General features: G+C 34.5%; 1 protein-coding gene across 2 annotated transcripts in view; it reads right to left on the bottom strand.

Annotated features, from left to right (window-relative positions):
• Positions 1-232: 232 nt before the first annotated feature.
• VPS13A (vacuolar protein sorting 13 homolog A) overlaps positions 233-17074 on the bottom strand; it is a 111677-nt gene continuing 94835 nt past the window's right edge. For both annotated transcript variants that reach the window (XM_063421771.1, XM_063421772.1), the window contains exons 69-72: positions 7122-7207; positions 6396-6519; positions 4884-4958; positions 233-3048 (exon numbers count right to left, since the gene is read on the bottom strand). In XM_063421771.1, the coding sequence (XP_063277841.1) occupies positions 2998-3048; positions 4884-4958; positions 6396-6519; positions 7122-7207 (336 nt within the window). In that variant the 3' untranslated portion in view covers positions 233-2997. The remainder of the gene's footprint in view (positions 3049-4883; positions 4959-6395; positions 6520-7121; positions 7208-17074) is intronic.

The raw sequence follows: 17074 nt of genomic DNA, 5'->3' as shown, positions 1-17074 counted from the left end.
CTTAAAAAGGAACTTTTTAAAATACATGTTAATCCAGTAAAAAAAACCTGTCTTAAAACAATAAACCCAAATTCTACTATCTGTAATTCTGTTTTCCCGAGATGGCTGCAACAGAAGTTTGACCATGTGTTCTCAGAGACAGGATTTGACTTGACCTATGAAATTCAGAGTAATGGTATTATCTGTCAATTAAAGCAGTACATAAAGAAAGCAAGTAATAATCACATTCCAGTCAAATAAAATTCAGGTTCACTTTATTCAATATTAAGAAGGGCGGGGGGGGTAGTTGGGGTGGAAACCAAGAGAGCCATGCCATGAAAGCCGTGCAGCTGAACAAAAAGGAAGTGCAACAATCAGACTTATGGATGTTTGAGGAATTTCTTAGAGGTAATTGTAACCCTTAGCAAACTGAGAACCCAAATGACACTTTTCAAATGTATTAAGTTTACATAACAGTCATATAGAAGAGGAGCAGCTCTTCAGCATTTCAGTAAAGGCCAAGATACACTTTTAGACACCACAGTGGGCAGAACTAAATGCCTACATTTTAATTTTTATCAAGATCCCCTTTTCTAGTTGCATATACACTTTCAATTAAAACTAACATATCTATTCTGCCTTCTTGTTGAAAAAAATATGCATATTGCAATAAGGAATGAGGCACAACAGAGTAGACATCTCATACAACCTGCAGTAATCCAGAAAATTACACAATGGCACAAGTCTAAATACCTTTATCTTCACCCTGGGGTGATATATAGTAAAAGGAGACATCTGGTGTTTGCCAGGAAATGGCAAAATTCTTTCATGACCGTATGGAGAAACCTTTATTAAAAAAAAAAGTCAAAACACACAAATTACAGAGTAGAAAAGGGATCTATAGAAAATCATATTTTCATTACAAGTGGAAACGAAGGGACATGGAAGAGAGGTCCCACATTAACTTCTTGACATTTCAGACCCTATCTTAAGGCTTTCAGTTAGAAGATCAAAATATTTTAAAGCCTCTAAGAAAAATGCCATTCTGGGGGAATTGTTATGTTTTCCAAAACATGAGCTGTTTAACCACAAATATGCACATTTAAAATAAATCCTTCAACATTAAGAGTTAAATCCCTAAGTTATTATGGAAGAGTCAGCCAAGATTTAAGAACCAGTTTGTTGGCAAAATAAATGTAAGAAATAATTAAAATAGAGGCCCTGTGCAGAGAAAATATTTAGAACCAGGTAAATGGAAAAACTACACACAAATGGGAATGTAGAAAGTGCAAGATGTATTGTAAGTGACTTTCCAGCAGGTACTCTGTAAATGCTGGGGAAGCAGAGGAGACCACACACTTATCAAGAGCACTATGAGGCTAGTAAATGAACTATCATGCCTAAGACAGAAATGACAGATGAAAAACAAGCTACAGATAAAGAATGGTACTCAGTGCACATAAAACCACTACTTATCTAAGGCAAAGTATGGAAGTTTGGCATGATATAACCTGAGTTAATACTCTTGGTATGTACTTCGTGTACAAAATGACTGGAGTAACACCATCATTGTAATAGCTTTGAATCCCCTGATAATATTTTGATTCCATTTACCGTTTATGGGGAAAATGGCAAGATGACCTGTATTTTGTAACCTGCTAAATGGTTACTCAACACCAATAGCAAGACTTAGGAGTAAATTAAATATCTGCAACTATAAGTTACATGCTAGTTGTTTTAGATTTACAATAATGGAACAATTTGGATACTTCAAGCATCACCAGCAACGTTAGAATTCTATCCTGTAGCTACAAATATTCCAAACTATTGTTTGGAAATCATATTTTGGCAGTAGGTGCTTTCTATATGTACAAGGTAGTTTGAAGACTTCGATATGGGAATTTATGAAAACCTTCATATAACACTGTATTGTTTCATGTACTTCTTGTATCAACTGAAGTAAACAGCCATTTAACAATACTATGACTACTATATCTAAGAAATAAATAGAACTGCAGACATTCAAGCTAATAAAATGCTGCTTTCTGGGTATGAAACAAAGAAGTTTCATTGGGTAAGAAAAGTTAATAAAAGCAACTGTGACGTATCATATTTATTATTTAATATAAATTTGACTTCACTAGTCACTTGTGTAGCACACAATATTGTGTAATTCAAGGCATTTATATTTGGTATGCAACAGTGCACTTATAACCCCATAAACTCCTTCTTGAGTTGCAAGACTGTTACTAACTTCTATTTAAAATAACAGGCTTTTTAAATACTTTTAGTGCAGAGTTAATGCTCCCCAATACGCATTTTTGTAAACTGTTACATTTTCTGTAATAATTGATAGAGGTGCTGCAGTATTTCCTTGAGTAGGATATAAAAATGTTTACACTAAAAGCGATACTGTACTGTAAATTAATTGTCACCTGGTCCATTCATTTACAAAAAGCCCTATTATTGTCAACTAAGAACCACTTGTGACCTAAATTCAAATTCTCTGATCAGTAGCCTCCTTCTTATATTTTGAGTTGCAACACTAGTGATTAAGTTAACATTTCCTTTGACAAAGAAATTCATATTTCAACACAGCCTCAAGTCACACTAAAACCAAAACATAAATAAGTACTGATTTTCACAATCAAATCAAAACTGCAAGATTTGCTCCAAATAGTATCATAAGAATTATTCCAGAGTCCAATTTCAGTATCAAAGGTTAAGACAAATTCACTTTATACTGCTTATATAAAAAATGAAATCTGAAATTCTTACATTAAAAAATCAAGCAAACCAAGACAAAACTTGGCAGATTTTTCTACCATTACATAATTTTTTTAAGCTAACATCATGTACTTTTCTGACATAGACAGTTGTGACCATAATAAATAAGTGGATACATCTTCCCTCCCTCCTTTTTTCCTTTTGTTGATGGTATTCAAACAGCTCTTGTGAAAGAAGAATTAAAAGGTAGATGTTCAGTATTCTTCATATCTTGGTGCTTTTCTCCATTCATTACAATTTTGGCTGATTTTCTCGTACTTCTTCTAGCTTAGAAAGGATCCACTGTGTGAAGAAAAAAGTAAAAATTAGAATCTTTCTGTGGTACAAAACAGACACAGCAGCTGAAAACTAGACTGGTTTTTGTCACTGCTTTTACTACTTCTCTTTTCCTCACCAAGTTTTAACATAGTGTTAAAAATTCTTCTGTGGAGTATAAACCCCTGGCTCACTAACATGAAAACAGAGCAATTTAAGCAGCAATATTCAACATTTGATACCACATCTAATTAAATTTCTTTCCTGGTCTGTACTTCAAGGAATAAGATTTGGGGAAAAAAAAAAAAAAAACACAACAGAAACATTTAACCCCCAATCCTTGCTCTGCTTTCATCTACAACTCTAGAAAAATCACAGATGACAACAGAGAAGCAAGGATTACAACAGACAGAAGACAATAATAGGTTGGAGCAGTGTGATAGGTTATTTAGAAAAAAAACATTCTTTAACTATATATATATCTATATTAAGGAATTTAATACAGGAATATTTACAGTATATAGAAGGGAAATTAGTTTCCCTAGAGTATTAAAGAAAAAAAAATGGAGGGTTGGGGGAAAGGGCAGTGAGATGGAAATCTAGAGTAGGACGTGAAGTTATATCAAGGGTCTGCCATAAAAGGTGTGCATACCACTTCGAAGAACGATAAGTGGATTATTACAAATCAGAACCTGTTACTGTATCAGGTTGTATGCCCTCATATAAACATTTGTGCTGGTTTTGTGAGGTTCCTGGGCCTCTCTAGGAAAATAAATGCCCCAGTATTTTTGTGAAAGGTGTACTCAACTTCTTCACCTTTCTTTTCCTTACTTTAGTCTTACAGTATATGTAATATGAAGTATTAATTTCACTTTTGGAATTGTTCCTGATTTAACTGGGCCAGAGATGGTATTCCTTTCCCAGAGAGACTAATGGACCTCAGCATTGCCCACCCTTGTTCCACCACAGCCAAGAAGAAAAAAACCAGAAAATCTCAGTACCTCCAAAGATTACAGGCAAGTCAAATGCAGCACTAGGCCCTTACCCTCTTCAGGTAAGAGGTAACTGCTACCACTTACCTGTAACTAGAAACTACCCTCCCAAATACAAAAGGAACCTAAACTGATGAGAAGATGCAAAAGCAACTTAAACTAATGAGAGAATTCAGCTTTTGCAAGCTGTCTCAAACCATGATCAGGGAACCACACCCCACTGCAATACACACAAGACTCATTAATGTTTTGTGAAAATTACTAGCTACACTAGTTAGAAACAAGGCAGAACTTTGACAAGTAGCTATCTTATAGTTCTGGTAGCAGATCTGAACTGTTCTTACTATATGTTGTAGTCAAACCTAGTGATGTCAAGATGAAGATGTTATATAGAAAATGTGTATAACAATAGCAGCAATATCATATTAAATAAACTGCTGGTATTTTTTTTAAGGTTTTTCTTCATTCTTCAAAAACACCTGCATTTTGAAGAACAGAGCAGTAACACCCCACCCACCCGTGCCCACAACCTGGAACAAAAGTAGGAGTAATTTACAAATACTTTTGTCCTATTAAAATTACTACTGTTTTAATTCATATTCTAGATAGTTTCATTTTTGTTAGCATTACTGTTTAATCAATCTTTTGTTAGACTTCTGTAATTAAGAAGATTTATGTAGAGAAAAGTCTGGTGTTGGAATTGAGTATTTTTTAAATTCAGTACTGAGTAGATTATTGCTATTTCCATGTCTGTAATGGGTATGTGGAAACACTGAATTTTAAATATATAGAGTTTCAGGTTAAGAGTATTTACTTTACAATTTTCAAGTCTAATTTACCACTAAATTTTTAATTGTATTTTGACTTTACCTTAGCATCCTCTGGACTTCTAAAATTAATAATTTTTCCAAATTCTTTGGCATGGAAGACAGACTTAACTCGTTCCTGAAAAAAAACCAAAACCAAACCCAGTAATTCAAAATTGAGGTTAGTTACTTCAGGCTTTAAGACTATGATGCTATTTACTATCAAGGCAGCTATAATGGTTCAAACAGCCACGTGTACCAAGAACAGTCATCTGAGTATGTTTGCATTACATGCACATACCCTGAGAGACCATTTTCTGCATGAAAGCACAATAGAGTGAACACTCCAGCAGTTACAGACTCCTCTTTTTACCATGGAGTCCCTGGATAAGGGTCTGTAAACGTGTGTAGGAATGGAAGGCAGATAATGTACATGTGGTAATAAAATCCATTACTCCTCAAGGTTTTAATTTGTAATTCTCCTTCAAGTCATTACTTGAGTGGACATTCCACCAAGACTGACTTGCAAGTAGAGGACTTAGGTAGTGAAAACAGCAACTTTAGGCTTCAGAAAGAAAAACGTAAGGAGTTATTTGCAAAATATAGTTTTCAACCATAGATTTCAATAAAGAGCATACTGCAGATATGTTAATGGATTCTGAAATGACTGCTGTGTAGGGGTAAAGATGGATATGTTATTCAGCATTGTCTGAAATGGCAGAAATGCTAAGAATTATTTCATCCTGTAAAAGTTCACTTGCAGTCAGAAATCCAATTTGGAGGATTCCAAACCAATATGGCTCTGCCTTTCATGCTCTCTGCAATAGAAACAAATAATCTGAGTGAAAACCTGAATGATGTTGTGCACCATTAAGACTGTCCTGACAACCAATATGTGTAATTACACACGTGAAGCTTATTAAAAGCTTATTAAAAACAGAAACAAATCACTGGCAGATAAATCTATAGTTTGTTCAATTTATAGTTTGTTCAAAATTTAAAGTTCAATAAAGTTTACTTAACATACAAATAAGAATTTAAGATTTTTTTAGAAACTGCCTCTGTAAATAGTCATTGGTGGTCACCTTTCTCCTTATGTCCTTTGCCAGCTCACCAGGGAAAGAAATTCTAAGGATTTTTTAAGGAAAAATTGCAACTAAGAGCATCACTCTTCAATTTGTATGGAGGGAAAAATATATTCCATTATGGTCATTTTTGAAGAAAATATAACCTTTATTTGCCCCAGAGAGCATAATAAAAATATTCTGCAACTTTCTGAGCCTTTTGTTGTATCAGCATTTTCCAGACTATGAATACACCATGAACTGGTGCATACAAACAAAAAAATCCTACAGCTCAAGAAATAATCTCATCTGCAAAAACCAAATCACCATGCTCCTTAAAACAGTCAGAGACTAGTTATCTGAGGAGTTCACCCATGCCAAGTTTCAACGCCTTTCTCTGAGTGCATCTCGAATACAAAGGAGATCAAGAATTCAGAGGAGAATTTCATGAACAATTCAATTTCATGAACAGTAACACAAAAAGACAATAAAACACAGTAAGATTAATGTACCTTGGCTTCAATGCGCAATCTTCGACCATCAACGATGAATGGTTCTTTGGTAAATTCATCGTAAGTGTATTGCCATTCACATGTCAGCTGTCCAAATGCCCCTTTTGTCACAAATAACACACCACTAGGCACCAGAAAATAAAAGCAGTTTTTAAAATTAATGTAAAAAATACTTAGAAGTTATCATGTTACCCTTGCTCTAGTGCATTTGTCATTGCAAAATAGGTTTCATGGCATGATCTCTAACTTTACAGCACTCTTTCCAAACAAGTGAATTTTTAAACTCCCTCTAACATTTAGAATACTGTGTTTAGCAGCAAAACCTTAACACTACTTCAAGCTGAATTTCAGAAGGATGCCTCATCCTCCACTGCTAGACACTGACTGTTCCTGTGTTATCCTTTCTTTCCTTCAATACACCATCGCAAGGGAATCCCACAGTTCAGGTGATTTTAGCCTAACCCACTTTATAACAAATCCTTCTCAGCTAAAGAAATCTTAAAATCAGTATTTCCATCCCTTCTAAAATAAAACAGAAATAACACTGAACATTTTCCTGCTGAACAATGACATTGTTGAAGATTATTATAAGCACATTAGGCATATCTTCCTCATTATTTTGTTTACATATATGGTGACAGTTCAGTTACTGATCAGCAATCATCAAGATGTGCACATTTTGGTGACTGTTTTAAGTACATATTATTTGGAGTCAAAACTGTTTACCTTTTTGTTACCATTAACAGATCTGTGCTGTTGACCATAGCATGTGCAATATATCTGAGTTTTGCAAATCTTCCATTTTCAATTTTCTAAAAGAGATAAAAGTTTTATAGCTTTGAATATGCTAGTAATGTACTAATTTTGTGCTTAAAAGGTATTTATGCTCCAAAAATATAAACTGTAACAAAGCACATACTTTTAAATAAAAGGCTACTTTCATAAAGTCAGAATATAACTAACATCTGTAGAAGCTAATGTTCATAACTATTCGGTTGCTGTTAATACAAGTATGCAAATAAAAATCAATCCTAACCAAAACAGACAAGGAACAATATAATTTCTCAAAAAATTTCAGGACTGTTTTCTACATACTTTTGGTACACACTGAACTTCTGCTAACTAATACATTCCTGAGACAACAAACAAAATAAAGATTCCTTTCCTACTTTATCTCATTGCCTCCAAAACATTCACTAATTAACTCTGAGAATAAATCTATACCTAACTGTACATACACATTATTATCATGTAGAAGTGGGACTTACAATAATGCACTTGAGGTAATACTTAGCATTTCTCTTATATTCTTTTGTTTCCCCATGAACTTAACCATTCCCTACAATTAATGTGTAGCAGAATACTTTTAATGAGCAACGTATTTTAAATATTGATGACAGCACGTGGAAGCTGAATTACCTAGGACAGATCAAAGCTTAAACCAGATGCTCTACGTGGAGGGAATAAATCTGAGACCTTGGGAGGTGGGATGTTAGGAAGATGCTAATAGACTCACCCAAAATTAAGCCCTGTTGGTTCAAGACCTTAGACTTCTAAGGTCAAGTCCCTGCCCTGTAACCACGATTGGACACCTGCACCAGGTAAAACCCTATAAAATGCCAGGTTAACCACGCCCCCTGGTCTTTGGATGCTGCCTACAGTCTGATGATTAAAGGGACATCACCCTCCTCCCACCCTTAGCAACAACAGCAGATCAATAACTTTTTAAAAACAGAAGCTCTCTCTCTTAAATTACTCGGCAACCATTGGATTTCTAACTTTCTGCACAGCGAGTGATTAAACGAGTGGTCAAATGAATATTGCTGCATCTCGGTTGGAAACAGCAACATGACTACTTGCATGCTTCCCAGCTGTTACAACTTGGAAGCTGTTACAACCAGATTAGAACAAACTAGTATGACTCAATAAAGTTTTAACTATAAATATATAGCTTCAGATATATATGCCAAAATTTTAAAAATATCTGGATTAGTTCTTAAAACAGCTAAGAAAGCAAAGCCATTTAATGTGTGTTCCCCAACACACTAAAATGATGAAGACATTTAATTAGTGTAAAAAACCTTGAATTTGACTGTGTGGATAATTCCACTTGCCCAAACAGACTTTTTAAAATTTTTGTCTTCCCCAAAGATACTGATTTTTTTGTGACTAAAATGGATGAATACTTGAGTAGCAGAAAGCTGTCTAAAAAGGGAGCTCTAAAAAGGGGTTTCCAAAAAGCTCTTAGGAAGTTCAAATTATTTCTCTTTCCCCAATTCTGTTAGGCTATAAAATCACAGCTATTGGTCATGTGCCTACTTATGTAAGTCACTACTTGCATTTATTTCTGCAAGAGCTAGTGTCAGAAGCATGACAAAATCATCAAGAAGAATGGCATAAGAAATGAGGAACTAAGGGCTTGGAAAATAAGTTTGGGGTTTTTTTTTAATTTTTGGAAATTTCTTATTCAAACTTTAACAAGGCATTGCTCTGCCTCTGATATGTCTCTCTCCCTGCCTCTTGTATTAGAAGCTTGGACCTAAATAAATAAATAAATAACAAAAAAACACCCTTTCTAAAAGGTAGCCCCTGCAACATTCTAGTACATAACATGCTGCATGGTTAGAGGACAAAGGAGACTGTATGGACAGACTATGGATGGATAGGATACCTGACCCACAGGTCAGGCTACTGGTCTAGGTCTGTGCTATGATGGACTTTCGTCAGTGGCCTAGAAAGAAAGACAGGGAAATGGAAGAGAAGGCTGACAAGAACTTCAAGAAATAACGTCAGGAAAGAGCAAGGATGGTTCAGGATAGGTATAAAATACATTTAACTGCACTTAATGGCAAGACACAGAGACAATGACACAAATTTCATCTACTAACCAACCATATAAATATCACATAGAATGACCAGTATCTCTGTTCTGTTCAAAGTAAGCATAGGGTGCAAGCAAGTAGCAATCTAGCTTTATTAGGATGGAGAGGATTTTCCATGTTGGAAAAACTTTCTTATGCTTTGCATAGCACTGAAGTAAGGCTTTGAAATCCAGATCCCCCTTTAGTGGGACTTAGGAAAGGGGTGGGCATTACCTCTTTCTGTCTTCTCATTAGCTTGCTAGCTAATTTTCAACAAGTCATGTCCCCCTGATGTAACTTATTCATCTTACAGATAACAAATCAGGAATTGTGGAAACTATTAGGGAAGTACAATACTTAACTATTGCACAAATGGCAACCTTAAACAAAAGCTATTTAAACATATACCAAATTCCACATAAAGTGCATCATTCTACTAAGATTCCCAAAGATGTGATTTGTGGAGCAAAAACACATTGTTCGCATGTGGCATACACTGAGATAACTAGTCCTCATTGCTAGCTGTGAGTCAAAAATCATCAACTCAAATTATCTGTGTATATAGTTTTGTAGACAACAGGAGTTAATTGGGAAATAAACACACAGAAATGCTGCACAGGCTGATTACAAAGGCAACATTTGGCAATGCTAAGCAATAACTACTTTTAAATTTTCTGCCTTTGGATTTTTCTATCTTTTATTTATTATCTTTATCCCTTTTAGCATTAGACTTATACCTATTCATTAGGAAATGCATCAAAGAGGGAGACTGCTGACAATTCTTATAACAAGCTCACTATTGCACTCTGCTACCAAAGTGCCTTATACAACTGAAACATAAAACAATTTATAATTGATCACTCAATACAGATGCATAAATAGTTCTTAAAACTTTTATGGTAGTAGCTATTGTTTGGAGAAAGACAGCAACTTGGAACAATGTTTGGTGATCCAAACTACAAAAGGTAACATTCATCCATCATTCTTTGTTTTATGTTAGTTTCAACATTGTAAGAAAATACATACAAATTTTTAAAAACACAATATATTTCAAATTAAAAACATTTTAATAGCCTGATTAAGTATATGCAAATCTATTTAAAAAAAGATACTCTAGAAGCTGTAAAGTTTGAAGAAACACAAGAAGAGATCCTCTCCTTTGCAAATTCTAACCTGTAGTACAATTACTCAGACGTCACTGCAATAATCTAACAGTAAATGCAATCAGTTATGTATATACACGCAAATGTGCTCAGTCTTAAAAGGAGTCTCTCTGCAGTTGGAGAGATTCCTAATCACACCACACCCTCTTAATGTAATGAGAAGCAAGTAGAGAGGCCTTTGACAAAGTCAGAAATGACACAGAGCAAAACGAAGTAGTGGAAGCAAAAATTAAAATCTGTGATTCTTCTGGTAGTAGTTCTAAAAAACACTAGTAGTATGTGCGATACTTAAGTTCAGAATGTTTGATATCCTTGAACTTGTCTCAGATGAAACAGTATGTAAAAATACTGAAAAGGTTGTTACTGCTTAAAAAGTGGTTATTAAACTGGTGTTCTTTCTTGATGTTCGGATTAACTTTCATCTGGACTAACAGCATATTTCCCTATGAACTGGTTACTGTCCAAATGTATGAATTCTGAAGGCAATCCACTGTTGTTGCTAGAAACTCCAATCCTGAATGCATCATTCAGCCCAAATTATAAGGTAGCTTTTTCAAAAGCTGTAGAATTGCTAATTTCAGCAGATTAACCTGCTATAATTACCTACTCAGTCTTCCCCACAGAAACATTTAATAGTTCTAAGCAGTTCCCAGGTGACATGTTAGATGTAGCTTGAATGAGTGTGAAAAGGGGAAAACTATTAAAGAAAAAATAACATGTAAAACATGCATTTTTTGCCACACAAAATTCTCTCATCACTTATGTATAACCACCAATAATCCTTTATTACCTACTTCCTCATTTCAGTTATCCTAATGTGCAATGTCCATGATGTTTTATCATCTGCATTCAAGATTCCATTTAGCCCTGCTGAACTCTGAAATCAACCTGGTTTTGTTAAAATCAGTGAAAACTTGTGGTCGTGGTTAACATTTAGATCTAAGGCCACAGTATACAAGACAATAAAAAATAGGACAGCAGCTTTCTTTCAGAATGCAAAACTCCTACTTCACAGGAAAAAATATAGATTGCCTATGCTGACTCGGAGATTTGTTTTAATAAATTTTTGATCTGAACACAGACGAGAATTTGTTTGAGCAGCTGAAATGGAGAAACCATATTGATCTACACTTTCATCATGATGGCCACATCTAGATGTTCTGTTTCCTGCCCATACAACCAAAACTCTTGGATTCATACCATTTGAAGCATGATTACAGCATCAGCAGGGAAATGAAAGAATATTGTCTTTAAGCGTCAGTCACAATCAAGTTAAAATGAAACTGAGTAATGCAAGCTTCCGTGTTCCTCTAGAACAATTGGTGTTAGCTGGTTTCAGACAGCTTCTCATAAAAGTCTTCTATTTGGGATTGTGCAATGGCTATGTAATAGTATCCAAATGTTGGATATTTAAGTAGTAAGGATCCTGCTTTTTCCTTTAACCTAGACAGACAAGGTTTTCCAAAGCAGGACAGACATATGTGACTCAGTAAGGGGACAGATGCTGTAACTAGACAGCATGCATGAATACCAGGTAAGGGTCTGGATAATGTCAAATAGAAGTGCAGTTATTTTGAACTTCATAAAGCATATAATTTTACACAGCAAAACCTTAGTTTTAGGGTACTTCAGGATACAGATGTTTATGTTTCGATTTGAACCCAAACTCAACAGCAGTGAGGGAAAGACAGAAAGGATTAGCAAGACATACTTTTCCGATTCGTCAGATGTTCTTCCTGGCAGACCAAAGTGTGAATACTAAGGAACAAGGGTCTACTCAAATCATTTCAACATCCTACCTGATATGAAGCTCATGACCAAAAAGAATCACTAAACCAAAAGCTGAACACCTCCAATACAACAGGATATGGTACTGAAGCACAGCTTTGAACTGTCTTCTCTAAAGCAACATAATTGTGCAGCAACCTTATACAACACAGTACAAGTATCCTCACACATTATAGGAGCAAATTAAAAATAACAACAAAATTTTACATATATTTTGGGCTTGGGTAGACATTGACACAGAGAGCCATTGACTGCATGGCACAACTGCTACTGACTCAGTTTCAAAAGCACAAAACTAGTCTTTCAGCTTTATTCCCTGGCAGGGCCAAGACCTCGCACATCCATTGCTTCTGGAAATGACTAGTCACAATTCATATATAAACAGTCTATTAAATGACCCCTGAAACTGTCTAAAGTATCCCCTGGGACTGACCTATGTCTACAGAGCATCTTGAGAAAACCAGACCACTAGAAAAGCCTAAACAAAAGGGATGTACTGGATAACATCAAAGGTAAAGAGCTCAGCAAGGAGAAAAGAGTAAAACTGAACTCCTGGGGGAAGCTGCATGGTCAACTTTGTCAACAGCACAAAATGTAGCAATCTGAGACAAAAGGAGGGCACTTAGACTGGAGCCTTCAGGGACAGTACTAGACCTCAAATTCAATTCAACAGGGGATGGGATGGGATGGGATGGGATGGGATGGGATGGGATGGGATGGGATGGGATGGGATGGGATGGGATGGGATGGGATGGGATGGGATGGGATGGGATGGGATGGGATGGGATGGGATGGGATGGGATGGGATGGGATGGGATGGGATGGGATGGGATGGGATGGGATGGGATGGGATGGGAGAATTATGAAGCCAAAAGTTAAATAGTTAAAGTAGTTTAAATTGAAGAAGTTTGAAAATATGGTCTCTCTTTTTTGCTGTGTTACTTTAAATCTCTAAATAAAATAATCTCTAAATGTTTTGGAGTTTTTGTTCTGGAGTTTTTTTCCCATCCTGAAAGAATATCAGTTTCTGCCATTAGTTTTCACAGCTTTTTGTCTCATGACCTAAGGAGAAATTAAGTACTAACATCCCAGATGGTAAATTTTTTTGTTATTCCAAATCCCTATGTCCACAGATCCAATTTATTTCTTTTTCCATTTATATTCAGAGAAGCCTAGACTCAAGAGAGAAACAAGTAAAATACTTATAATGAAATTACTATATTTTCTATTAACACAAAAACTTCAAAAATAGAAAAATAGAACTATACTCCACCAAAGAGACAAAATATTCTAGGGCATATAATCATATTTGCCAGCTCCAACTGGCAAATTTTGTTAGTTTTGTTTGGCTCTTTTTTTTTTTTCAGTTAGCATTCTACAACCTTTTAATCTAGCAATAAAAAATGAACTCTTTTCAGTTATACTGCATGCAGTGTAACTTGAATTAGCAATATCTGACCCAGAAATACAATCATTCAATTTTACCTGCATGTTCTGCATAAACTTGCAGGATTTCAAGTCAAAAAAATTAAAAACCAGGTCAATTTTTGGTAAAAAAATTATGACATTTCTAAAGTTGTTTTAGAATGAGGAAGAAATATGTTTTTCTCATAAAATTCACATGCATTTTTTAGTAAGACTGGTGATTACAAAAGAAAAACAATTTTAGAGGAGAAAAAAAAAATTGCAGTAAAACAGCACAAAGTAAAAAGATAATGTTAAGTAACATTATTACAAATTTTCAAACCCCAGTAAAATTAATGTCACAGTAACTTTCCATTATGTTATACCTAACAATTTCCCCAACTTTTTGACATCATGTGTCTTTTTTCAGAACTGAAGAGCAGAATTATTTCTTATGTTCTTCAAAGAAATATGAAAGATCCATTTGTACCTGAAACATTCAAAATCCTTCCCACAATGTCTCAGGCAGTAACCCACTGCAATACAGCCTTTCATCTGTTTCTGCAAGGTATCCTTCTGAGGTGACAGCATTACAAAACAAATAGCAACACATGACCTGTAGCAATCATAAGCATCAGCAATTTCAGCTAAAACCATCTCCCAAATTTAGTTTGCCCCCTTTTTCTCTGTGACATTAAAGGCAAAAGGTATTTGCCCAAGAGATCACCCTATATAGCAGTTTTTGCATGCACAGTGCCAGAATAAGCAACTTTAAAAATTTTAATGGTTCTTCCCCCAAAATTTTGATAAATGAAAGTCAACAGACAATGAAAGAGGTAATGCTACCTTGATAAATATGCAAACATTCCAGAAGTTCTTATTGTTTTAGAACAATGCTGACAGTTCAGATGGTGGCAGAAGTATTAATTCTCATTGTAATACTTACTGGTACAGAATTATCTATTACAAGATATCTTTGAAGTACAACACAAAAATCTGAATTTACAAACAAACCACAAAAAAAGAACAAGAAAGTTGTGCAAGCATTTCAGTGAATATAGAATAAACATTAAAAAAAAATAGTAACTTGTAAAGGTATTTGGTAGAATTTATAATACCAAATTGTAGTTGATCAGTGTTGACATCTTCCCCTCACCCCCCATGTCTAGGTAAATAAAGAACTAAATACTTTTGCATATTGTGTATGTTTTATTTTACAGTGTCTTGAAGAACTAGTGGTATTTTTTTACATCTTTCTGTGGTTTTCACATGCAGTTTAGTTCTGGGGCAGATTTTTTACTTATTTTTGTTGCTATGAAAACAAAAATATTGATTTATGAAACAAATAATTTGTAGTCAAAATAAAAAACCTGTTATTTTATATGTTTAAGGATATCAAAAGAGACACAAAATAAGTATTAAAAATATGGTAAAGCAAATGATAAACAAAAAATTAAAAGTTTATGATAACGATTCTTGAAAAATATATGTACTTTATCTATTAAATACCTTTATAAGTCATTTAGTGTTCTTACACTATCTAGTTCCAGGAAACATGAGAAACAATGTTGGAACAGAACAGATGAATCCATTTTAGATATCCTTTAGACATGTTTATTGTTAAGAAGAAAAACAGACAAAATAGTTTTGAAATAGTAATTGAATAAAACAGTCAAACAGCATTTTAACACCAATAAGGACTGTACAAATCAGTAAAGTTTTACTAAACACATTTAAAGTAATAGTAAATAAATCCTGGTAAACACTTATATAAATGCAAAAACATTAAACACAGCTGATAAAAATACATCTGGAAATAAACTCTAAGTCAAGGTATTACTTATTTCTTTATATTCAATACTATTTTACCTAATGTCTGGTTTTATTTGTAAGACTACCTGCATTATATTATTTGCATGTTTCCCTAGCACTCATCATCATACAGTTTATTATCCCCACATTTTTTCACAGTTTAAAAAGTAAGAATTTAGTATCACAAACCCCCGATTTCTCAATGGGAATCATAGCAGCAACATTTAAAACTTGAAGGTCAAAAGAATGTGACAAAGGCCATGTATATCTGTTACAATCCACATTATCCTAACTGTCATCATCATCACTACTATTGTGAGCCATAGTCCACTCTTTGTAGGCCTGCCTTTTCTGAAAGCATGGTAAGGGAAGAAGAAAGCAGAAGTATTAGTTTAAAAGTACTAGTTTGCCTGGCAAGTTTGTTAATTAAAGCAAAATAAAAACACACAAAACAAAGAAATTCTGAAGTGACATCCTAATTTTAGGGCACGGTATGAGCACACAAAACAACCTATATCCTCTTTCTTTTCATCAGCATATACAATCTCTAAATCACTAAAAGAAGTTTTATTCCAACCTAATCCTGTAATCTGTTGAAAAGCTTCAATACAGTGACCAGTGTAGGACTGGTCACCAGACCTGTATGCGAAGAAGCATAGCAAAAGGGAAAAGAAATATTTTTATCCTTAAGAAAATATTGTATTCAAACTCTTTCAAATAATGGACATGCAATACACTGAGTCTCAAAAGTAAAAGTAACAAAAACAAAGTAACAGCTCTAGAACCACAAACACTAGGAACGAAAAACATTTGTGTACTTAAGGTTTAAATTAAGACACCAAATATCCTATTGCAGAATTTATTGTCTGGGGAAAAAAAAAAAATCTCTGTTTTTTGACTGGACTGTCTACAGGGAAATCTATCTGCTCTGCCTGGAGCTTTGAAAACATTTCTTCAAGAGTAATTATGCCTCAGAATCATCAACAGCAAAAACTAATATCAAGGTAACAATTCTTCAGTTTTAGCTACTTTCAAATGGTGGTTCCCATCACAAAATATCAAAAGCATTACACAAGGCCACGCTTAGTGTTTTTTAAGTTGGATAATGGAAGGTGCTGTACTCAGCCATACAATACAGAAAGGTCAGAATTACATGTTACATGGCAAATTTTGCAAAGGTTTCTCAGAAAAAAATGCAAAATACAAAAACGTACAAATTTAAGAAGCAAAAGCAATATAAAGTCAGCTCTTTAGAGCTGATTGTTTGCTAGCATTTGTTTTAGCAATATATTTTAAAACAGAAAAGGGGATGTTTTAAAATTTATTTTCTCAACAAAAAGAGGATAAAGATTAGTAACAAATTTATGCTGTCCATCAGTAGTAGCTTCTAAGTATCAGAGAGCAGAGGGTAGTTAAGGCAATACTGCTTTATAACACCAGTTAGAAACTGGACAGCACAGGTTAAATGACTTAATTTCTCATTACAAGAAAGGCACAGGTATACTATTTATTATCTAAGTACTTTCATAGTCTGCTGAACTACATCACTAGTGAACGGAACAATGAACACAGCTAAGGTGACCCAACAGAGCAATCCTTTTCTACCAGAAAATGAATGACAAACTAATGAAATGCAGGAGAAACAGAAACA

The sequence above is a fragment of the Prinia subflava genome, chromosome Z, assembly GCF_021018805.1.
Source record: "Prinia subflava isolate CZ2003 ecotype Zambia chromosome Z, Cam_Psub_1.2, whole genome shotgun sequence".
Taxonomy (NCBI): domain Eukaryota; kingdom Metazoa; phylum Chordata; class Aves; order Passeriformes; family Cisticolidae; genus Prinia; species Prinia subflava.
The sequence above is the reverse complement of the archived record's forward strand: the minus strand, read 5'-3'. Positions and strand labels throughout refer to the sequence as shown.